At 34.6% G+C, this 26,329-nt stretch overlaps 2 protein-coding genes across 3 annotated transcripts in view; one reads left to right on the plus strand and one right to left on the minus strand.

Moving 5' to 3' along the window:
• Positions 1 to 11,077, plus strand: part of LOC128921901 (putative nuclease HARBI1) — a 199,948-nt gene extending 188,871 nt beyond the window's left edge. For both annotated transcript variants that reach the window (XM_054230881.1, XM_054230882.1), the window contains exons 2-7: positions 8,469 to 8,667; positions 8,731 to 9,080; positions 9,141 to 9,789; positions 9,855 to 10,293; positions 10,355 to 10,499; positions 10,583 to 11,077. In XM_054230881.1, coding sequence (XP_054086856.1) covers positions 9,689 to 9,789; positions 9,855 to 10,293; positions 10,355 to 10,499; positions 10,583 to 10,968 — 1,071 coding nt within the window. In that variant the 5' untranslated portion in view covers positions 8,469 to 8,667; positions 8,731 to 9,080; positions 9,141 to 9,688 and the 3' untranslated portion in view covers positions 10,969 to 11,077. The remainder of the gene's footprint in view (positions 1 to 8,468; positions 8,668 to 8,730; positions 9,081 to 9,140; positions 9,790 to 9,854; positions 10,294 to 10,354; positions 10,500 to 10,582) is intronic.
• On the minus strand, positions 11,059 to 12,467 carry LOC128921905 (uncharacterized). The gene is made up of 2 exons (XM_054230905.1): positions 11,853 to 12,467; positions 11,059 to 11,795 (listed from the first exon to the last, which is right to left on the minus strand). Exons 1-2 carry the CDS (start codon positions 11,991 to 11,993, stop codon positions 11,232 to 11,234), a joined length of 705 nt encoding a protein of 234 aa, XP_054086880.1. The 5' UTR covers positions 11,994 to 12,467; the 3' UTR covers positions 11,059 to 11,231.
• Between the last annotated feature and the right edge of the window lie 13,862 nt (positions 12,468 to 26,329).

Genomic DNA, 26,329 nt, shown 5'->3' on the forward strand with positions numbered 1-26,329 from the left:
GCCAAAAAAAAGTTGCATTGAAGAATTATGCACTTTTTAATAAATTTCTTTACGGTAATACATAATTTCAATTCATGTCATCAAGTTTAATTTTTAGAGGACTTAAAAGATGATTACGCATACCCTGATTTTGAGGCAAAGATCAAAAAGGCGTTTCTCAAATGTAAGGCTCAGTTCTACAGGAACACTTATAATATAAAAAAATAATTGATTTCATGTACATTCATTTAATTAAAAAACTTTAATAAAAAATAAAATTATAAAAATTTGTTTTTGTTAAAATAATTGCAGGTTGAAAATAATATAGGATTTATCATAGAGATCTCCTATAGTAGTAATCATAGAGATCTCCTTTGGGATTAATCATAGAGATCTCCTATAGCAGTAATCATAAAGATCTCCATTAGGAGTTTAAAAGGAGTACTCGCGTTCCAATGACATAATGTTAAAAACGAGTATACAATTTTACGTGTATTTACACACGAGTAATAGGAGTAATAGGGAGTATAGGATATCTCCTAAAGGATTAATCCAGGAGGTCTCAAACGATCATCCTAAAATCTGCTGGGATGCGAGTAAGCACGCGGTGTATTTAGAGTGGCGGTGCGCTTGTGCAGGTCTCTGGTGTGCACGCAAATATGTACATACATACATATGTAAGCTTATGTATGCTTCACTTATTACAAACATATATATGTATGTATATAGTGCACGTGCTCTTTACTGATAAGCGTGTACATACATACATATGTACGTAAGTGCATATTTATTAAGTATAATAATATGTAAATATTTTTTATGAAAGTACATATGTACATATATCATATTATAAAAGATTACAAATGTACATAGTTTGGTCCATAAGTACATTTTGAAAATATAACAAATATACATATTTTGGTCTATAAGTACATTGTGCCTAAAAACAAGTATGTATTCATAAATATTTCAAAAATAAATATATCAGCATATATGTACATACATACATGTGAAAACATATAAGCCAAAAGCCCAACACACGACAAGAGAATCGATGTTAATGTCTGAGTATATTTTTCGTTCAATGGTCAGTTCTGTAAACGTGGCACTGTTAAAATTTCTCCTTCCGAACTTGCTGAGGTGAAACACACTCATCGTGTTTTGTTAGTTTTTGACAATTCACACGCTGGTCCGCAATTGGACCTTCTCTATATTATACGTTCTCTGGTTCAAACAGCCAAAAACGTTCCGCCCGTCCGTAGCAACCAAAATTTGTAAAATGTCATGCCCGTAGAAGCAAAGAAATAATGAGAAATTTATGTTCCCATTGCTCAACTTGTCTAGATTGGTTTTCACACATTTAGATTTTCAGTTTTGTTTTCCCATAATATAAAAGATCAAAACTCCTATCCAACAATTAAAAATAGTCTAACGATTTATAAATAATTGTATTCGACTGTGATTTTGAGTTAGTTTGAGAAAATTTTAAAGAATTTAAAATTTACTTTTTAATTAATACAATACTCGGTACTGGTAACCCTGCGTTGTGAGAGACTCGAGAGTAAGACTCGGCCGACTCTTCTCTGCGGGAAAACAATCCGAATAACTGAAAAATTGTCATAAAGCCATTATTATAGAACAGTCTCGACCAAACTACCACAAGTAAAAAATTATACAAATGTTAGTTAAGAAGAACAAGAAACGAAGCAAGTAGCGAAAGAAAAAGTAAACAAAGCAGCTACACCGAAAAAAGTTTTCATAATTAAAAAATATGTTTATTTTGATTTATTCAATTATTTTATTAACGTCAATTTCATATTCATAATTTTTGATTCTCATTAAATCGCATATATGTATGTTTGTCCGTTAGGTGGTTTCTATATTTATTTTTATTCGGAAATTTGAAGATTAGAAATATCTTTATAAGAATTTAAAAAATGCTCAACATATATTGCGCAAGATTATTTTCATTTTTATACATAAAAAATTGATCCATTTTTTTGCTCAGTGCAAGAACAAATTTTGCCGTAGCGAGTGTCTGATTTGCTTTAAGCAGTGAATACACTTGCAGACTTGTATGCATACCGTGTCGCAAGTCAGTTCACTGTACACTTATGCGACAAGTTGTTCATACATCATTTCGTTGCAATCTGTGAGCGGACGTTATGGTATCGGATGATGCAAGTGTGACGCTGCTTGTAATTTCGGGATGCGCTGAAAATGAAAAGCAAAAAAACGAAAGCAACGCTTTTTGTGCGAACATATTTGTAAAGATTTTACTGAATTCTCTCCTGTAGGAGAATGAATGTAGCAAGAATGAGATCGGTCTGCGTATCACACAATACACTTTGCTACCCGTCGTAAAGACGAGCAGAAAAATTGAAACATTTCAATTTTGTGCATACTTGCATGCAGACCTAAAATTTGGTATGCAGACCAGGCTTTACACGATGCGACGGTATGTCATACATGACATGTAGTACAGACAAGTCTGCAAGTGTATTCAGTGCTTTAGCGAACGAGTAAGATGTTGCTTGTTCAAAATTCAGACAGCAACTGATTTGTTTTCGCTTGTTCTGCTGCGAAGCTTCGGGCATGTTGGTGTGAAAAAACGATCGCTCAACTGTAGGTGTGAAAAACGAAGACTAAAAATAGTAGGAGCTGGTCGAGGCTGTTATAGAAGCATTCGGAACTAGGATAGTCAATTTTTAAAACGTTGCCATAGACAGGATCTCGTAATAATCACTTGGTGCTGGCCTGTACTTAGGGTGCATGCAAAAGAACCTCTCAAACAAGCTTCCGAAGTTTCTATCGGGTGACTATCACTATGTGACGCCTTTCACAATGCGAGATATAAATGACAAAAGTCATCTCTTTGAAAATAACGGATTATTTTTACTAGACCTACTTTTTTTCCTTAAAGGAAAAAGCTATATTACTGATTCGCTTTGAGAAAACCCGAATAACTCATTTTTTCTATCAACATATATCTTATAATAATAATTTATTTAGTTTTGAATATTAATTAAATGATTAAACAACTTCATATTTACATATGAACTGAGTTGTTTACTTATTTTATGATGATATTTGTCTTTGTTTTTCTTTAGCTACTATACTAATTTACCAAATAAAGTTGTTAATGAAAGAATCGGCATCGGCATCGACATCGGCCAAAAATTTGGTATTGGTCGGACACTACATATAAGTAAATTTTAATGTTTGCTAGATAATTTAATATCTTTTAATAATTATACTCTCGCAACAAAGTTGGTGTATATTTGGATGTAATTTTTTTGGGAAAGTGGGAGTGGCCCCGCCCCCAAATCGGTTTTTTGTATATATCTCGCAAACCAATAGAGCTATATAAACCAAACTTTCTGCAGTCGTTTTTTTAGCCACTTCTTAATACAGTCCAAAAATGAAAGAAATCGGATAATAACCACGCCCACCTCCCATACAAAGGTTAGGTTGAAAATTACTAAAAATGGGTTAACTCACTAACGAAAAACGTCACAAACACAATTTCAAATGGAAAATGGGCGTGGCGTCGCCCACTTATGGGTCAAAAACCATATCTCAGGAACTACTCGACCGATTTCAATGAAAATTGGTTTGTGATAGTTTTCTTACATCCCAATGATATGTTGTGAAAATAGGCCAAATCGCTTCACAACCGCGCCTACTTCCTATATACCAGAACTTTGGAGACGATCTGAATCGTTTACATTACAATATATAAAGTAAGCAGTAGTGATGATATCGGTGCAGAGCTATACACAAATACTATGTTTATAGTGTGGCAGCCCCATTCTAAAAATCGCCGAAACCGGACCATAGGTTTTTAAGGCCCCATATATCGAACACGAGGACCTCGATGCTTCTAACCTAATATTATGGTTTCCAAATTTGAATGGACTTTATACAATATATATGACGAATATGTGGGTCAAATTGTATATTATATAATATAAATAAAGTTAAATAAATAAATTGCGAGAGTATAAAATGTTCGGTTACAACCGAACTTAGCCCTTCCTTACTTGTTATACTCTCGCAACAAAAGTTGCTAAAGAGAGTATTATAGTTTTGTTCACATAACGGTTGTTTGTAACACCTAAAACTAAAAGAGTTAGATATAGAGTCATATATACCAAAGTGATCAGGGTGACGAGTAGATTTGAAATCCGGATGTCTGTCCGTCCGTCCGTCTGTCCGTCTGTGCAAGCTGTACCTTGAGTAAAAATTAAGATATCTTGACGAAACTTGGCACAAATATTCCTTGGCACCATAAGAAGATCAAGTTCGAAAATGGGCGGAATCGGACCATTGCCACGCCCACAAAATGGCGAAAACCAAAAACACATAAAGTGTCATAACTAAGTCACACTAAGAGAGGGCATATTTGGATGTAATTTTTTTGGGGAAGTGGGCGTGGCCCCACCCACAAATCGGTTATTTGTATTTAACTCGCAAACCAATAAAGCTATATAAACCAAACTTTTTGCAGTCGGTTTTCTTACATACCCCACCACACACCATGAAAATAGTTGAAATCGGATAATAACCACACCCACCTCCCATGGAAAGGTTAGGTTGAAAATTATTAGTGGGTTAACTAACTAACGAAAAACGTCAGAAAAACAAAATTTTGCAGAAGAAATAGCAGAAGGGAGCTGTACTCAGATTTTTTTACAAAATGGAAAATGGGCGTGGCATCGCCCACTTATGGGTCAAAAACCATATCTCAGCAACTTCTCGACCGATTCGAATGAAATTCGGTATATAATATTTTCTTGACACCCTGATAACACGGACAAAAAATGGGCGAAATCGGTTTACAACCACTACTACTTTCCTTATAACTCAATTTTGAAATCCATCTCATTCCTTCACTTTATAATGTAACCATAAGGAACCAATGAAGATAACAGAATAAAACTTTACATAATTAGTGCATATCTTCTCTGGCTTCACGTGTGAAAAAATTGTCGAAATCGTACCATAACTTTTCAAGGCCCCAGATATCGAACACGAGGACCTCGTTGCTTCTAACCTAATATTATGGTTTCCAACTTTCAATGGACTTTATACAATTAGTGAGTTAACCCACTTTTAGCAATTTTCAACCTAACCTTTGTATGGGAGGTTGGCGTGGTTATCATCCGATTTCAACTATTTTTATGCTGTGTGGTGGGGTATGTAAGAAAACCGACTGCAAAAAGTTTGGTTTATATAGCTTTATTGCGAGTTAAATACAAATAACCGATTTGTTGGTGGGGCCAAGCCCACTTCCCCAAAAAAATTACATCCAAATATGCCCCCTCTTAGTGTGATCCTTTATTCCAAATTTTATTTCCATAGCTTTATTTATGGCTTAGTTATGGCACTTTATGTGTTTTCGGTTTCCGCCATTTTGTGGGCGTGGCAGTGGAACGATTTTGCCCATTTTCGAAAGCAACCTCCTCAGGGTGTCAGGGAACATGTGTTCCAAGTTTCATTAAGATATCTTATCTAGACGGACAGACGGACGGACGGACAGACATCCGGATTTCAAATTCACTCGTCATCCTGATCATTTATGTATATATAACCCCATATCTAACTCTTATATTTCTTGGCGACACAAACAACCGTTAGGTGAACAAAACTATTATACTCTGTGCAAGAGGTTGCGAGAGTATAAAAATGATATAGATAACTTTTCAATTGTAGTGAAAATTTTGTTTCGATAATTTGCGATATATCGAAATTTGGTATAAATAGGAGAATTTAAATTATTGAAAAATTGTTGAAAATCTGTGTGTATAATAGTAAAAAATGAAAATATTGTGTTTCGAAATTATATATATTTTCTATTATTATATATTTTATTTCTCATGCTTTTTATACTTTATTCTTTTAATACCCTTAAATGTTGGCTTGAAAGTTTAGGTGTTTTTGAAAATATGAAGGATGAAACACCTAAACACATTTTTGCCTGTGAACGGCATTTTTCGGAAAAAATGCGACAAAAAAAAATTACGTCCTGGGGCCGGTCCTGATATTAATTTAATTGTCGAGCCTACATTTAATGCCTCTAATTCTCTTTTTGAATAACCCATAGAGATGGGTACGAAAGATTTCGCTCCTATTGAAGAAGCTGTCTCAAATCTAAAATTAGATGAAAACGAACAGGAGAATAGAAGTTTAAAGGCTCAGTTGGTCCAAATGGCCACTGAATTAGAAATATGTAGGGAAATAATAAGAAATAGTTCATTTGGGGAAGAGTCCGACACTCTTGAGTTAGTTTGTAGCAATGTTCCTCTTCAGATAGGAGCTTGTATTAGGAGTCGTTTTTTGAATTGTGAACGTCAAAATCACGGTCAGCGGTATGATAGTTTTTTTAAAACCATAGCTTTGGGTGTATTTCTCTTGTCGCCCGTTGCTTACAGATACCTAAAGCACCAGTTTAGTTTTCCATCAGAAAACACTTTGCATATTTTTGTTTCAGATTGGCCTCGTTTTCCAGGTTGCACTCAAAGCAGCGTAAAATCGTTAGAAATTAATTTTTCAATGTTAATGGCAAGGAAATATGGAAATATGTTTTTTTACGATAGCCCCCATTTGATAAAATGCAGCCGGAACTGCTTACAAAATAATAAAAATCAAGTTTTCTTTAAAAATCGTCGCGTAAGTTGGTCCTATATAATCCATTTTTATAAAATGGACTCTAAGTCGAGTTATCGGTGCGCGCATAAATGCTCATATTTATCCCAATACCTTCCAAAAAAATAGGGTTAAATTCGCGTCTCAAGTGTTGATTAATACGGTCGCTTCTGGTATGTTATCCCTTTACAGCTCTGGAGCCTTAAGCTCAAATAGTGTTAGCTTTATTAATATCGCGGAAATCGTTTATTTTTTTAATAAGTTATTCGAAATTTTTAATAGCAGTTTTGTTGAGGCTATTGTACCTACTAAAAAGTTTTTGAAGGTTCCCAAGAGCAAAAACAGCTTGGATAATTAATATAAATAGTTTAAGACGGTTTTGGCGATTGCTCTCACACTGGAATAAGTTGGACATCCCCTTATCCCTGATATCTATGGCAGCGTACGGTTGAAGCGGTGATGATTTACATTAAAATCTCATAGGACAGGTCGTTTCGGCTCTCTCCGTCTACGGGTTTACGTCGTTCACTGTTTTAACTATTAGTCATGTTTTTTTTTTCAGAAAGAACGTCATATTTTACGTTACATAGATTTTGGTGAAAAGAAATTTGAATTCTTCTTACCATTTTGTTTTTTAGCAATAACGACACATTCAAATTGGCAGACGTTTATGACCAAGAAAAAACTTTAGTACACTCTTTTTAGTGCACTTATTATCAGCACTTTACTAGTTTAGTCAATAAAAGTGTAGTATTTTTCTATATTTGCTAAATAAGAGACAATAGAAAACTTTAAATAGCTTTTTCGAGTTGTGACACTACTCATGTAAATGATTATTTTTCCAAAAACAAAAGAAATATACGTTCACTTTTTTACATTTTATTTCAAATAATTTAAAAAAATCTTTTGCCGACCAAATGTAATGAGGATTTCCCCTACGAAAAACCGAGTTCCTTCGCCAACATTATACATATTACGCCGCCGTTACACGGGAAAGAACTTGCATTGAAGTTGATCACACTAACGAACACGAATGCACTGCTTGTGTACAATTTCGTAAAAGTGAATAATTCTCTTATTTCAACTTTATTCGTCATTAATTTTAAAATTTTGATACTTGTAATTTGAGAATTGGAGAACTCTATACTCAGCTGATAATTTCTTGATCACCAACTTGAAACGTCCTTGCCCGAAAAAATTGAAATCAAGACGTAGTAGTAGTAAAAAAGGGTGAGCGTGTGGCAACATGAAAACAATTTCTTGATCGTGTTACGACCGGGTTATTTAATGCGTTAAATTCTACAGAATCATCACTAGGTAAAATTTCGTCGAGCAACTGGAGGATATATATGATTGCTACCTTATCGATCTTTGCTTTCATCTCTGCAGTATGCGATAAATAAATTTTGTTTATACATCTAAAAATACATAAGTGAAATTGGTTTACCATTCAATTTCCTTTCCACAACATAATTGCTACAAAGCACTAAATACATGTATTTATATTTCACAATCAAAAATTATATTGGAACACCGCGTAACTTTTCCCCAATTTCATAGCGGTTTAGTGTTACCAGATTCGATAACTTCGAGAACAGTTCCCAGCAAGTCATGGGTACTGAAACTCCAACACATTCAAAGAAATTTTAATAACACCACTACATACACACATACACAACAAAGGGTAAAATGTGCATAAACATTTAACTCAACTCTTCTCTCATACAGCACACTGAATGATAGAAAGAAACAACCAAAGTTCTCGTGTTTGAACAAGTTTTGTTTTGAGCTATATCATGGCTGCTTGTGAAGTATTATTTTGCGTGTTTTATTTAATTCAGTGATCTGCAGCCTAATTAAAGTTTAAATTTTTGAAGCACGCATATTTAAATAAGTAAAACGTAAAATAAAGGTTTTCTAAAGCCAAAATATGGAATTGAAGAGGGTGATACAGAAATAGTTCATTGCACTGTCAATTCGAAGCACGCAATAGAAGCTACGCCAACAATGGTCAACATCAATGGCGAAACCATTAAATACGTAAATAATTGTTGAATATAATAATATTATCTTGCCTTAAATTCTAATTAATTTTCCACACAGATATTTCAAACCTCATATGGCGCGTTAAAGGTACGCAAACTTATTGGTGTCACTTATTGTAGCAGCGTAGAACTTTCGAAGCGATGAATATGTGCTGCAAGCAAATCCAAAACTATGGACGCAAACGCTGCTACATGGAACACAAATCATTCACACACCAGATATTACGTTTAATGTCACTTTTTTGCGTGCAATTAAACCTTTTGGTCAACACAAGCACGAGAATTGGAACGACATGGCGTGTTTCAACTGGGTTTTGCCAATGAGCTAGAGGGCAAAGCAGTTTCAGTATCTTTGAGCTTACCGGCACTTGGCCGTGCCATTAGCAGCTAAAACACAGAAATTAAAGGGTAAATTTAAGTGAATGTTTGTGCTCATAGAAATTTAAAAACTTTTGTATGTTTAATTAGGAGGACTTTTTTGATTCATTTTCACCTTGTATTGAGGAACCATAACGTTGTTGTATCGCTTTACAAGGACATAAATACACCGAAATTAGTTCAATGGAAATACTACAGCAAGAGCGTGGATGTTAAGACTTGAACGGTGCCGTGTTAGATTTAGAATTCCTGAAACATAAGGTAATTATTACCAACTTTTATTACTTTATATTTTATAGAAACCCTCCTCCCAGATGAATCTAGTACTAGTGTAATTAATGAAAGAACAGGGGGGTTACTCTGTAAGGCGTTACGAATAGCAATGCGTTGCGAAAGTGAATTGCGTTGCGAAGGGCAATCGGTACTCTGTAACACTTTTGCATTGTAAACAGTGTTGCACTGTTTTCGAGTTGACATATCTCCAGTATAGTTGACATTACTGACCGAAACGAAGGAAAATGAAAACAAAATAAATAACAGAAAAGTGAAGAAGTGTAGAAAATTGACAGTCAAACATATTTAAATTTGAATTGTTTTATAAATAAAAGTAATTTTAAATCAATAAAAAAGCTGTGAATATGGATTCCGTTGTGTTATGGGAGGAAAACTCAAAAAATGAACGAGTTGAGCGGAAAATTATTAGAGACAATTCTAATGTGATGAGTCTTAGTGAAAAAAGGTAAGTTTGAATGATAAAGTGTAATGCAATTATTTAAAATTGTTTGTGCTTCTACTCGTAAATAGTTTTGTGCAAAACTTTCGCTTAAGCAAGGATTCATTCAAATATGTGTTGGATAGCATAAGTAGTGAGCTAAAAACTCCATGCAGGTCCACAGGAATACCCGAAATTGTGAAATTAGCGGCAACTTTAAAATTTTTGGCGCAGGGAGGCTATCAACAGCAAATTGGACAAGATCACCATACAGGACTAGCTCAACAAACTGTTTCGCGTTGTGTGTTTGAAGTTTGTAAAGCAATTGAGAAAGTGCTGTGTCCAAAACACATAACTTTTGCAATGTCTTCAGAGGAGAAAAATGAAGCGAAACGAGCTTTTTACTCAGTGTCTGGAATTCCAGGAGTAATTGGAGTGGTGGATGGTACTCACATCCAAATGATACGTCCGGCAGTTAATGAGCATTTATATTTCAATAGGAAATTAAAGCATAGTATAAACGCTATGGTGGTAAGACAATTGTTGCTTTAATTTATATTTGTTTTTTATAAATACTGTTTCCAAAACCTAGATATGTGATCATAAGATGATGATAAAAGCCGTTAACGGTCGGTTTGCTGGGGCGTGTCATGATTCACATGTGTGGAATTTGTCAAGCGAGCGCCAATATTTACAAACCAACTATGTGAATGGAGAAATAGGAATTCGCATTCTTGGTGAGCATATACACATTCTTTAATTTTACTCGTTAGCTATAATATGCATCAATTATTTTGATAACTTAATTTTTTTCTTATAGGCGACTCTGGATATCCGCTTGAGCCATGGCTTTTAACTCCATACAGAAATGCTGCTGAAAACTCTGCTGAAAGTTACTACAACTACAAATTTTCAAAAGCCAGATCCCTTATCGAACGAGTATTTGGAGTATTAAAAGCGCGGTTTAGATGCCTTTTAGCTGCTAGAGAACTACATTATGCCCCAGAAAAAGTGGTGCAAATTTTGAACGTATGTTGTGCTCTTCATAATATTTGCACTATTTTTAATGTGGAATCACCTGCCAATATAGCAATAGAAGTTGAAGAAGTCGATGCTAGTTATACTGAAACCATAGGAAATACAAATGAAACCAATATTGCTAAACGTTTAAGGGATCAAATAAAAAACAGTATGATTACTTTATAAACATATAACACTATTTAATGAAGTAAACTTTTTAATTTTTTACATTTCCATTAATTATTAATTAATATATATATCATTGATATATCTTGCACATGTGTATACATATCTATATATGTAAGTATTATATATGTAATAAAAAGTAAAAAAAAGTTTTTAAATCAAAACAATTCATTTAAACTATTAATATAATAAATAAATAATTATCAGTAAGTATTAAAAAATAAGTAACAGATTTCAATGTCAATAACTAAAATACCATATTTTTATTGGTCGGACCGTTTAATGTCTAGCATTTGCTTTTTTAGTTCTAATGTTGCAAATTTTAGTTTTGTTTTGTCCAAATCAATCCTTTTTTTGTGTTCGAATTTTTCAACAGCCAATTTATATTTCCTTTTACTCATTTTTTGTTTTTTTCTCATACATTTTGAAATCACCTTTAGGTTTTCATTAATTTCAGACAACACTTTTAATGAACCTTTGTGATATGAGATTTGGTTATCCACCTGCTTATTTAAAAGGCTATCTTTCTTTTGCGGAGCGACTCTTCGACGTGAACAATGTGGCATTTCATCCACTGACGTTGGTTCATTCTGTCGGAATTCGTCGGTTGTGATGTCTGACTCACTTGGTTGCGTTAACTGTGCTGCACCAAATTCTAAAGTGCCACTTATTCCACTGACGGATATTTCCATTGCCAGAAGCTCACTAACCTGCTCCTCCAACGGTGTTAAGGAGCAATGACTTGAAGGACCACAACCAGTTCCAGAGATGCTTAGTTTGTTCCGCCGCATTTTTGCTTTCAAATGGGTTTTATAATCCGACCAAACCTTTAAATAATTAATTAGTATGTGCTTCAAAAATCATTTATAATTAATCTTTTTTACCTTTTTCCATTTTAAGACATCGCGTGATGGTGGCCCTGCAGCATTAAGGTCACATACCAACTCTTTCCATAAATTATTTGCAGCATTTTTCGCGTCCACAGTTTTCAGCTGTCCTTTGGAAAGTTCCGAATGTGTTTTCATGTAATTTATTAATATTTCGAATTGTGTTGGGTTTGTTTGTTTATTTTTAGAATTTTCCCTGTTAAAAAATTATTTTTTTAAATTAAAACTACAAATATGCTTTATATACTTACATTTTTTGTCCGTTGCGTTTGCTATTTTGATATCGAATCAAAAACTCGTTAAACGCACAGATTTGACAGTCGTTTACGCAATACAGAGTGCTGCCATTGCGAAGGGGTAAAAATAAATGCGCAAAACGCAATTTCGAATTCGCTTGTCGCCTTACAGAGTTGCTTTTTTTCATTAACGAGCATTTTCACTTGCGCAACGCCTTACAGAGTAACCCCCCAGATCTTATAAAAACTCCGAAAGAAACCAAAAGAGTCCTCACATAATGTGCGCAGCTTACACTTCCAGACCGCACGGGGTATTTGACATTTTCCACTCTTCCTCCAGCCTTTGTCCGATAGCAAAAATTGTTCAAATATTCATTTTCACCTACTATATACATATATATATAGTGTAGTACGATAATATATTTATAAAGTAAATATAATAATAAACAACTAAATGGCATGATATTTTAAATAAATATGTAATATAATTAATGATTTTGTTATTAAATTCTCATTTGGGATTTTGGTAGAACTAACCGAAAACAGAGGGTATAGTTTCTGGACTTTTGTGGGTCGCAGTACTGAAAGTACACGTGGAGTTTTCGTTCGCAGTATTGGGTCTTTCATCCGTGATTGTACCAATACCATTCCCCAAATTGTGCAAGAGGTATATATACATTGCTAAATGATGAATGTAATGTGCAAGAAAGGGATGAACGATCACACGTACACAATAGTTTTGGGTACTTTTGTCAATTCGCCCTTAAGAATGGCATAGAAACTTTCATTGAAACTGCGGGTACCGCTCCCTGGCATTTCACCGGAGAATTCGCCGGTACCTGTCTTGCAGGGTTGTGAAACCAATTAGCAAAGCTGCCACTGAATTTTATTGAAGAGTTAATGAAAAAAGCTTGTTAATTTATTGGATAAATTAAATTTCCTAAAGTATTGCATTCAAAATGGACCATTTCTCAAAGTGATGGCCCAACGGACCAAGAGAAAAAATGGATCAAAACGACAATCTCATTTTGTGATGGTCGTTTAATTGTGGGGGATTTGCCCATCCCTGTACTTGAGAGAGAAGAGAGCATGATCTACAGCACTGGTCGGCAAACTCATACATTCAAACAATTTATTTCGTGAGAGTTTATGAGTGTTGAGAGTTACTCAGCTGACAGAGTATTATGTTCTACTAGTCCCGAACTTTTTCAGGATTACTTAAATTAGGACCAATACTGGTATCCTAACAATCGTTTTTTATAGTGTACGTTAGTTTAATACATACAATCAACTGTTATTATATATATATTAGGGTGTCCCTTAAATTGCGAAGTGTTTAATTTTTTATGCATACCTTCTTAAAAGTTTTGTTTTAGCATAATACTATTAAAAAAAAATATCAGCTCGTTTTATCAACGTTAACCCGTGCCGACTTGCGATTGAAACTTGTTCATACAAGAACGAACCGCGCAACTGAGCGCTGCAACCTGTAGCGACGGGTTGCAATTGCCATTTCGTATTTATGTTTTAGGTCATTAGAGTGCAATTGTTTAATGCATAAAGATGTCGGTTGAATTACGAAATGATAAACAAAATATTTTCCTTATCGGTTTGCCTAGCCATCAAATTAGTGGTGCAAAATTACCATCAAATCGACAAGTTCTCGCTGTATTGTTTTATAATATTCGAGAAGTAAAATTGACTGTCTGTGAAAGTGGAAATTTAGTGATTAGGGAGTGTATCATATATTGGGAAAAGGCAAGAATTCCCACAAAAGCATTTCCCAACTGCGTAAAGAAACTAATAGACCTATATCATTCATGGAGAGAACTGCAAAAAAATATCAAAAAAACTCAAGTTACGTTTAAAAATCGTGAAAATGATTTTAAGAATAATCTTGATAACTTATTTGATATCGCACATGCTAATGCTTTCGATATGATAAGAATAGAGGAAGAGAAACTATTTCTGACGAAACAACGGGAGCCAGGTCGACCAGGATGTCTTGGTGGTGTGGACAGAAAGTTAGCGGATAAATAAGAAAGAGCTAAACAAAGACAGATAGGAGAAGAGGAAAGAAATGTCAGACATAGGGAGTTATTGGCAGTCCCATCAACTTCAACAGCCATTAATGTAATAAACTCAGATGATTCAGGGGAAGAAGAGATTTTGGATACACAAAACGCAGTACCAGAAGAAGCTCCATGCACTAAAAAAAGAGGTGGAAAAAATATTGTAACACCTAAACTTGTTCCGACATTGGATCGGTGTCAACTCAGCATAAGAGACTCTGTTTACATTCTTCATGCAGTTGTAGAGGCACTTGGTCTAAGTAGCGATGATTTCACCATCAGCAAATCCTCAATTCAGCGAATTCGTACTCAGACTAGAAAATCCAGAGCAGAAGCAATAAAAGCTGACTTTCAGAACAATATACAGCGGCTCACAGCTTATTTCGTGTAAGCAACATTTTGGATAATACTGATATGAAATTAATATTTTTTGCTCTGAACTAAATGAACGAATGATGCAATTATATTGATAATTTAGTTTTAAATACAAAACATGTAAACAAATTTACAAAAGTATTCAAATTCAATATTTTATTAAACAAAAACCAAAAACACTCATAATTCATGGGTCACAGCTTATTTCGTGTGGTATAAAAATTCTTACTAAAAAGTTATAAAAAGTAAACAAAAATAAAATTTCAATATTTTGTGGAAAAGCCTTTTTGCTCGATTACAGCTTTCATGCGGTTTTGCATTGATTCCACCAATTTTTTTGTATAATCTGGCGATATTTTACCCCACTCTTCCTTCAAAGCCGCTTTAAGAGTTTGGAAGCTAGAAATGTGGTGTTTTCTAATATTAATTTCCAGAAAGTGCCATACATTTTCAATAACGTTCAAATCTGGTGACTGTGCAGGTGTTTGGAGGAGGTGTGGACAATTCCAAATGAGCCAAGTTTGTACAAGACCAGATTTATGTTTAGGGTCGTTGTCCTGGTAAAAGCGAAAAGTGTCACGTATACCCAGATCTTCTGCACTTTGAAGCAAATTTTGCTTCAGTAAGTCTAGGTACACTTCTTTATTCATAGTTGAGTCTATAAACTCCAATCGACCAACGCCTGCAGATGACATACACCCCCAAACCATTACATGACCGCCGCCATGTTTTACTGTTGCGCGTAAATTTTTTGTTTGGAGCTCAGTATTTGGTTTCCGCCATACGTATGCTTTACGATCTGACGCAAAAAGATTAAACTTGTTCTCATCGGCGAAAATAACCGTATTCCAAAAAGCATTGTCCTTGTTTAAATGGTCTTTTGCGAACTGTAAACGGGATTTTTTATTTTTCTTATTTATAAAAGGCTTATTCCATGCTGTTCGCCCATGAAAATTGGAATCCCTTAATATTCTGCGCACAGTTTCTGGATGACATTTTTTGCCGAGAAACATTTCAACATCTTTGGTCACCGCTGGAGCACTTAACATTGGTTCTTTTTTAATCTTTTTTGAAATCCACCTCTCATCCGTTTCATTAAAAATTTTATTAGGAGCCTTTCGACCCTTGTTATGCACGCGATTTTCAAGTACAAAGCGCTGAATTATATATTGAACTGTAGATGAACTTAAATCAACCATTTCAGCAATTTGTTTTTGCATTTTTCCACTTTGAAAATGTTTAATAACTAATTCGCGTTTTTCAATTGAAGTGCGTGGACCCATGTTGATATACCGCGTAATTGCAACTGATCTGCATTGTTTTTAGAACATAAACTGCTTCTTAAGTATTCATAGTTCACACTTTGATTTACCGTTAGTTTTCTGCATCCGTTATTTGCATGTATCACATGAACGAAAATCAACACACGAAATAAGCTGTGACCCATGAATTATGAGTGTTTTTGGTTTTTGTTTAATAAAATATTGAATTTGAATACTTCTGTAAATTTGTTTACATGTTTTGTATTTAAAACTAAATTATCAATATAATTGCATCATTCGTTCATTTAGTTCAGAGCAAAAATATTAATTTCATATCAGTATTATCAAAAATGTCGCTTACACGAAATAAGCTGTGAGCCACTGTACCTGATGTAGTAACAGTTCATTGGGATGGGAAACTTTTACCTGGGTTGGACGTGCGAAGTTCAAAAGAAGAACGTTTACCAATTATTGCTTCATTTGACAATAGAGAACAGCTTCTCGCAGTACCAAAACTAGACAGTTCTTCTGGTAAGGATCAAGCCAATGCCGTTCCAATCGCCCTCTCCGATTGGAATCTTAATGAAAAAGTACAGATAATGTGCTGCGATACAACTGCTTCTAATACCGGCCGTTTCAGTGGAGCTTGTGTTCTTCTAGAGCAGATTTTAGAGAGAGAGTTGCTGCTATTTGCTTGTCGCCATCATATTTATGAGCTGGTCCTAAAATCTGTCTTTGAAATCAAACTCAAACAAGCAACTAATAGACAATTGGAAAACATCGATTCTAATAATATTGAACTCTGCCTTGATTTCATACAGAATTATACTGCTGAGACTGATATTACATCCTTGTTGATTGTTGATGTATTGTAAGAGATGACTATCGGGAATTGGTAGAGCTATGTGTAGTATTTTTGGGAGGAGATAAAGAATGTAAAATAAAAATCAGACCTCCTGGAGCTATGCACCAGGCAAGATGGATGTCAAGAGCCATATATTCATTGAAAATATGTTTACTGCAGTCTCAATTTCGTATGAACGCTAATGATAACAAGTAAGGAAGGGCTAAGTTCGGGTGTAACCGAACATTTTATACTCCCGCAATTTACTTATTTAACTTTATTTATATTATATAATACACAATTTGACCCACATATTCGTTATATATAGTGCATAAAGTCCATTGAAAGTTGGAAACCATAATATTAGGTTAGAAGCACCGAGGTCCTCGTGTTCGATATATGGGGCCTTAAAAACCTATGGACCGATTTCGGCGATTTTTAGAATGGGGCTGCCACACTATTAACATAGTATTTGTGTAAAGCTCTGCACCGATATCATCACTACTGCTTACTTTATATATTGCAAAGTAAACGATTCAGATCGTCTTCAAAGTTCTGGTATATAGGAAGTAGGCGTGATTATGAAGCGATTTGGCCTATTTTCACAACATATCATTGGGATGTAAGGAAACTATTACAAACCAAGTTTCATTGAAATCGGTCGAGTAGTTCCTGAGATATGGTTTTTGACCCATAAGTGGGCGACGCCACGCCCATTTTCCATTTTGTAAAAAAATCTGAGTGCAGCTTTCATCTGCCATTTCTTATGTGAAATCGTGTTTCTGACGTTTTTCGTTAGTGAGTTAACCCACTTTTAGTAATTTTCAACCTAACTTTTGTATGGGAGGTAGGCGTGGTTATGATCCGATTTCTTTCATTTTTGGACTGTATTAGGAAGTGGACTGCAGAAAGTTTGGTTTATATAGCTCTATTGGTTTGCGAGATATATACAAAAAACTTAGTAGGGGGCGGGGCCACGCCCACTTCCCCAAAAAAATTACATCCAAATATGCCCCTTCATAGTGCGATCCTTCATACCAAATTTTATTTCCATAGCTTTATTTATGGCTTAGTTATGCCACTTTATGTGTTTTCGGATTTCCCCATTTTGTGGGCGTGGCAGTGGTACGATTTTGCTCATTTTAGAAAGCAACCTTCCTATGGTGCCAAGAAATAAGTGTGCCAAGTTTCATCAAGATATCTTAATTTTTACTCAAGTTACAGCTTGCACAGACGGACGGACGGACGGACAGACAGACATTCGGATTTGAACTCCACTCTTCACCCTGATCACTTTGGTATATATAACCCTATATCTAACTTGTTTAGTTTTGGGTGTTACAAACAACCGTTATGTGAACAAAACTATAATACTCTCTTTATCAACATTTGTTGCGAGAGTATAAAAAGGCTCTGCAAGATGTTTGTTTGTTTATTGTAACATTGTATGTTAAACCATGGCTTCAATGCTCGGTGGCGACTAAATCACCAAACCAAGATTTTTGCTTTTTAAGCATTGAAAGCGTATGAAAAAGTTGATGCAGCTATATCTAAAGCTTCCATAAGCAAGTTTAGTCAGCATTTATGGTACCTTTGTGAAGAAACTGTTAGTTTATCACTTTTTGATAATAAAGTTGATAATGAGACTAAAAGGAAAATTATTGCCAACTTAAACAGAGAGGAAAGTCCGAATATTGGAAAGCGCTACATTCCATCGACGCTAGAAATGTCTGATACGTTGTTTGGTAAGTCTAATTTTTATAGATCTTATGTATATTATTTTTGTTATTTAAAATTTAATATATTTTTGTTTTGTTTCAGATAAAACTAGATGATTTTGTTTCTATGCGGAGCATCCATCCGTTAGTAGGGGGCGGGGCCACGCCCACTTCCCCAAAAAAATTACATCCAAATATGCCCCTTCATAGTGCGATCCTTCATACCAAATTTTATTTCCATAGCTTTATTTATGGCTTAGTTATGCCACTTTATGTGTTTTCGGTTTTCCCCATTTTGTGGGCGTGGCAGTGGTCCGATTTTGCTCATTTTCGAAAGCAACCTTCCTATGGTGCCAAGAAATAAGTGTGCCAAGTTTCATCAAGATATCTTAATTTTTACTCAAGTTACAGCTTGCACAGACGGACGGACGGACGGACAGACAGACATTCGGATTTGAACTCCACTCTTCACCCTGATCACTTTGGTATATATAACCCTATATCTAACTCGTTTAGTTTTGGGTGTTTCAAACAACCGTTATGTGAACAAAACTATAATACTCTTTTTAGCAACATTTGTTGCGAGAGTATAAAAAGGCTCTGCAAGATGTTTGTTTGTTTATTGTAACATTGTATGTTAAACCATGGCTTCAATGCTCGGTGGCGACTAAAGCACCAAACCAAGATTTTTGCTTTTTAAGCATTGAAAGCGTATGAAAAAGTTGATGCAGCTATATCTAAAGCTTCCATAAGCAAGTTTAGTCAGCATTTATGGTACCTTTGTGAAGAAACTGTTAGTTTATCACTTTTTGATAATAAAGTTGATAATGAGACTAAAAGGAAAATTATTGCCAACTTAAACAGAGAGGAAAGTCCGAATATTGGAAAGCGCTACATTCCATCGACGCTAGAAATATCTGATACGTTGTTTGGTAAGTCTAATTTTTATAGATCTTATGTATATTATTTTTGTTATTTAAAGTTTAATATATTTTTGTTTTGTTTCAGATAAAACTAGATGATTTTGTTTCTATGCGGAGCATCCATATTTTTTCAAGATTTCAAATAGATGCAAGGTTTTTCCACGTCGATGTATCTGCTGGGAAAGGTAATGCTGCCTTTCAGGATGCTTTACGAAAAGTAAGCCAGTTAAAAGTCGTAAATGACACTGCTGAAAGGGCCGTTAAATTAATGCAAGACTTTAACGGACTAATCACAGCCGAAGAAGAGCAAAAACAATTTTTGTTACGATGTGTCCAGGAACATAGGCACATATATCCAGATTGTAAAAAAATACTCTAAAAAGAAGTTATCCTGCTTAATTTTAAGGTTCTTTTAATAAATATTTGTCTAACCTAACCACTTTTTTTTATTTAATAGCGTTTTAATCAATTTTACAGTAACACAAATAATAGATAGGCTATATCTCAGAAAAATGGCTATATACTAAGACAAAGAAATCTTTGGGGGTTGGTCGGCACGAGTTGCACTCGTCGTAGAAAGATGAAAATTTATATTTGAGTATATATTTACATTTATAAAAAATATATAGGGTATGCGTTTTGAATTTCTAAAAAAAATTTTTTTTCGTCATATAAGGGACACCCTAATATATATATATATTCCATTCCTCCTTTTTGCTTTTTGGCGCCAACTGGAAACACAAACTCTTTCCACCGGAGTGGAGGTCGTCCTCTTCCGCGGGTACTGCATCGAATACTTTCAGAGCTGGAGTGTTTTCTTCCATCCGTACAACATGACCTAGCCAGCGTAGCTGCTGTCTTTTTATTCGCTGAACTATGTCAATGTCGTCGTACAGCTTTCCTCGAAAACCCCAAGAGTCGTCTCATCGGATGTTGTCATCGTCCACGCTTCAGCGCCATACATCAGGACGGGAATAATGAACGACTTATAGAGTTTGATTTTGGTTCGTCGAGAGAGGACTTTACTTTTCAATTGCCTATTCAGTCCAAAGTAGCACCTGTTGGCAAGAGTGATTCTGCGTTGGATTCCAAGGCTGACATTGTTGGTGTTGTTAATGCTGGTTCCCAGATAAACGATATTATCTACAACTTCAAAGTTATGACTGTCAACAGTGACGTGGGAGCCAAGACGCGAGTGCGCTGACTGTTTGTTTGATGACGGGAGATATTTCGTCTTGTCCTCATTCACACCAGACCCATACGCTTCGCTTCTTTATCTAGTCTGGAAAACGCTGTTATTACTGCGTAGAAATTGCTTTGCTTTGAAGCGACTTGAATATTTTGAAGACGTCAGCGACATATCAAACAGCAATTTCATTGTTGCCGTACTGAAACAATTCACTTCAATAAAATTTATATATATAATGTAAAGTAAAATTTTTTGCGCAAAAAATGTATAAAAAGGTCGATTTATCTGTTTTAAAAAATTGATTGTTATTACAAATGATATATTAAAGCTATTCTACTCTTCTACTGGCAACATAGCGTCATACTTGTTAGCTCTACAGCGGCCATTGGAATAGAAATGTTTCTAATTTTGCCGACAGCGAACACTTCAACCATTTTGTCGTGAAGTCGTGCTGTTGTCTAAAAAACTGCGCCCATAAGAACGCGTGTATTTTAATATTTGACGCTCGTCGCTTGTCGTCATCTATGTGTTCAGCACTTGAGTCGGTACAATTGTGCCAAGCAGTGCCGATAAACTTTGACAGTTTGTCGAGATGAGGAGGTTTTGACGTTTTGCAATTGGAAAAGAGGGACAAATAATGCGACGGAGACATTTATAACCGCCGTGCAAGAACTTAAAACAATAAATATAAATGGAAACGCGAAATTTTAAGGTATTTGAAGGAATGTTTTGTGATCCGCAGCAGGGGGATTTTAATTTTCCATGGAAAATAATAAAAGAATGTATTAATTTCCAGTTGATACGTATTAATTCACTTTATTTTCCACTGAAAGTTCGAAAACCGGTTGTTTTAATATACCATAATATCGCTAACCGAGATTTAAATAGTTATTATTTATATTAATCGTTAAGTGTACAATAATTATTAGCCCAAATAAATGTTGGGTATTTTAATTTAAATGCCCAAAAATTAGCATTTTGTCTGATCTGGTAATATTGAAAAATTTTCTAAAAAACGCAAATTTTGAGGCGCTCTCACACTGGAATAAGTTGGACATCCCTTTATCCCTAATATATACTGTAGAAAACCTTTGGTTTGTTTACATTATTTTTCATCTTTTTACACACCACCGATGCGTATTTGGGTTGTGTGATACGCTTTTTATGCCACAATTATGGTAATTAGGGTGTTGCATTTAATCTTCACATAAATTTTAAAGTCTGATGAGCAGCACTTAAATAAAAATTAAATAATATTTGTTTCATTATTATTGTGATTATTTCAAATTGTTTCGCTTTTTTTTCAATGTTGCTGTAGTATTAAATGTTATTTATTGCTAAATTAGTAATATTTTAGATTCATATGTATAATGCGATTCAAATATTTCCTTCTTAACAAACAAATGCGTTTTTTTAATTTTGTGTAAGTAAAGTTTAAATAAATGTGGCCAAAAATAACTTACCACAGATAATTACTTGTATGAGAGCTGTATTTTATTCTCACCACTTATAAATCTTATCTCATATACATTAAATAAATTTTTTTGCATATAATATGGCACACATTGATGTTAAAAACTTCTATAAGTGAAATATAGCATAAATAAATAATTTCGCTTTAAATAAGACAACTATATATATAATATTTGATATTTTATTACTTAAGTCTTAAAAATTTAAGTACTCGATATATACAGCACTGTTACCAAGATGGCATCAGTGATATATGGCGAAGTAGCTAGAATAGTGTAAACTGGTTACCGCCAATGACATCACCGTATTAAATTCATGAGTGGTGATTACCGGTAGCTAGTGAATCACTCAAGAATGTTAATAGACAAGTTTACGACAGGCTGAAGCGTTCACGACCCACGAATGGGAATAGGCAACAGAGGAATTGTCAAAGGGAAAACGGAAATGTGAAACATAGTGAACCAAATTGAATAATGTGCAGATAAAATATCACAATGAACGTAATTCTTAAAATCTTCATTTATAAAATGATCCAATATAATAATGCATATTTATAATTAAAATTATATGTTTTGTTACAAAAAGGTCGCCATTTTGCCAACTTTTTTGTTGGTTGGAAAAGTGAAAAAAATTCTTTATAGACTTTTTTGTACTATTGTTGTTTAATTCCGCCATTGCGGACTTCTTTTTCAAGTTAATATTTTTTCACGTAGAATTTTAAATAATAATTAATCACTAGCCTTGACTTCAGCTCTTTGCTTTGGTTTTATTGCTTTGTACCACAGTGCAATTTTGTTTTGCTCGCGTGTTCGGGGTCGTGAAAGTTGTCACTCAACAGGAACTCAAAACCCAAAAAGCTAACTGTAAACGCCTGTCGTAATCTTGTCTTCTATCATTCTTGTATATACACTAATACTATTTTTTATGTTACTCAACCAAAGACTCAAAAAAAGGAATAATTGCAGTTCTCTGATATACACCGCGTGTATTCTTATAATATATGTATACTATACGCAGTCTTTGCATGGGAATTCGTTCCTCGCGAAAGACAAGATTGAGAGTTTTTTATATTTATTTTTTGATTTTGATTTTTAATGGAATATTTATTTATTTAAATATTTCATTTGACATTTATTGATTTAATTTCTACAAAAAAGGGTTATCTATTTTTTCACAAGATATATAAATAGATTTAAATCATATCAAAAAATTGTTTATTTCATACTTTAGTTACCATAGACCTATTGTTGCAGTTTTAGAATTTGATGAAAATCCTGATAATAATGATGAAAATGCTGATAATGATGATGTAAGAGTTGTTGAAATTATGGATGAGGATTGATAAATTTTGTATTTACTATTTACTAATATTTAATCATTTAAATAAAACCACTTTCTTCGAATATGGCTTCTATATTATTATACTTCATGTCCATTCAAAAAGTGCCCACATTGCTTTGATAAACTTGATTTTTTATGTACAATTTCTCATGTCGCGAGCGCACCTAAAAATGATCACCCAAAAAAGTGCCCAACGCGCCATAAGTTCAAGTTTTCACTACTGCCTCCACTCCCGGAGTGCAACCCCACTCGGTTTTATTCCGTCATATAGATATGTGGGTATATACATATGTGAAACTCATTCAAAAGTTATTGATACGATTATTGATGATATTTATTAAAACCTTTAAATCAGGGTTCTCATTTACTATTTCACCCACTGCCAAGCCCGGAGGTAGGCCTCTCATAGCCTGATATTTCTTTTCATCGCCAGGAGTTGAAAAACTGGTTACAATTAACTGAAAAAGCTCTATTATGATATATTAAAGGAAAACCTGTTCGAAAAGAGCTTAGGAAATGGCCTTGAGTGATTATATCTTCCAATCTTCCTAACTGACCCACTCAAACTCTCAATTAAAATCTAATAAAGCATCTTGCCAGTATGCCAAAACGATTGGCAGAGGTCATAAAAAATAAAAGAGGAAATTCCAATAATAATAAACAATTTTGATTCCATCTAATTCGTTCACTTTAAAATATACATATGTATATGTACAGCCATACAAACTAAAATTGGTCCTGACCTGGGGGTCTTACTATGTGTTTTTACGTTTTTGGAAATCCAATTGTCTCAGCTAACTGAGAGCAGGAGTGCAAGTCGTGTAAAAAACTATTCTAACTGTTTTGATTACAGCTTCTCAATGTCGAATCTTCCTTGTGTTTGTTGCCGATCGCGCTTTGCTGCACAGCGGCGGGTGCATATCTTTGCTGCAGCAAATAGTGGTCCGAGTTGATGTTAGGACTTCAGAGCGTAGCGCCGGAAACATGTATTCCATCTATCAAAACTTGATCGATCTGCTAGTGATTTTTTCGATCTCGGGATCAAGTATCTTGATGAATATTTGGTCGATCAGCCTTAACCCATTTGGCGATGTTTCATCTTGGAGGGTGAATATACCAACTGGTTAGCCGAAGATGCCACCCTGGCATTAAAGTCGCCAAGCACAAATTTTGACAAAGAACATTAAAGGCACCTTTGATCACATCGTCCTTCTCTTCCGTTGGGGCGTGGGCGCAAATCGGCGATATGTTGAAGAATGCTTCTTTCATTTTTCGTCGAAACTTCTTACAGAGTCCTCGTCTGTAACTGTATTATGAAATGTTTGCATCAACATGAAGTTGGTTGAGGTTATAATGAACAGCCAAAAATCTCCTGAAAAGCCAACATACTGACTAAGTGGTTGTAACAAAAGACCTATTAAAGTTTTCACCTAAAACAGCTGATACATGTACTGATTTATCTTCTGATCCTCCTCCTGCTGGACGTGAGAATAGATAATGTTCAGATATTTCCAAAGCTAACATGTTTAGTTTAAATGTTAAAACAAAATTTTAATAATTAATTAGTAATCATTAAAACGAGCTATAGGCTATAGTCAAAATCAAAGCAACCGATGGGCAATTTTGTTTTTGGTTAATTGCAGTATTAAAAACCAATTTAATGATGTATTACCCCAAGTCACACCATTTAATACCGTAAAATGTACGAAACTGATCAAAAATTTTTTTTTTTTGAATACTTACTATCAATGTCGTTTGCTTCACATTACTTGCCTGTACAAATACTCAAAACGCTCTGTCGTCACTAAAACTTTTGGAGGAATTTGCGGCCTCACAAAGGAATTTCTTTTTAGCTGCCCAAGTGGGATCTCATGTGCCACAGGGATCAGTCCTTTAACCTAACCTAAGGGCTGTCCTTTAAATCTAAGTGTGTTTCCTCTTATTGGGAACAACCATTGCAACTAACCGAAGCCAAATTCAGCTACAAAAGTGAAATTCGGTACAGAGGATCACTATGTGAAGGAGCATCTACGTATGCAGTTTTTTAAGAAAAAATGTAATAATAATATTGGCAACTGATAGTAGTGTGTTAACTCATAACAAAAAATTACAGAAACACAAGAGAAGAGGGCACAGGAAAGCTCCACACTAATTTTTGATTATCATGGTTACCGTGTATGTCTGCTTCTTCGTCTTCTGTCCCAGATGACATATCTTCATCAACCTCGAAATGTGCCCAAAGCTTCATATTATCCACACTAGTTGATGTAACATTAGGTCCCATAAAGTCTGCTGCTTTTTCAACAACATATCTGCCATTACGTTTTATTTCAATGACTCTGTACGGTCCATTAAATTTGTTCGATAATTTTTTATTCAAAAATTGAGTTATTTTTACTGCAACCAAGTCTCCTTTTTGGTAGTCTGTGACGCTTTTGCGTTTTTTGTCGAAGTTTCTTTTACGCGCTTCCTGAGCTTTCTGAATATTCACCCTGGCTTCTTCTCTCAGAGCACGACGATTTTCTTGGAATACCTCCAACCATTCTTCTTGGAGTATTTTTATAATGTCAGTTGACATTTCGCTTTTCATTTTTACGCCAAACATAATCTCGTATGGTGTAAATTTCGTTGATGAGTGTACGTGTGCATTTATAGCTTTTTGCACCATAAATGTATAATTATACCACTTAGCTGGATCATTATTTGATAACTTCGCCAACATAGAAAGGATTACCCTATTGACTCGTTCAAATTGGCCATTGCCTCTCGGGACGCCTGAGGTTATTTTTATATGCTCAATTTTATTTTCGTCGCAAAAATTTTTGAATGCATTTGATAAGAATGCTGCGCCTCAAATGCTTTATTACTTCTTGAGCGTCTGTAGTTTTGGTCGAAAATAGCCAAACAAATTTAGAAAAACCATCAACTAAAGCGAGAATATACTTATATTTCTTCGACGTGGGATCTAAGATACCCAAATGATCGATATGGATAGTTGCAAGTGGATAATCACCCTTGTCTATAGAATGTATGAACTCTTC

This window comes from Zeugodacus cucurbitae, chromosome 2, assembly GCF_028554725.1.
Source record: "Zeugodacus cucurbitae isolate PBARC_wt_2022May chromosome 2, idZeuCucr1.2, whole genome shotgun sequence".
Taxonomy (NCBI): domain Eukaryota; kingdom Metazoa; phylum Arthropoda; class Insecta; order Diptera; family Tephritidae; genus Zeugodacus; species Zeugodacus cucurbitae.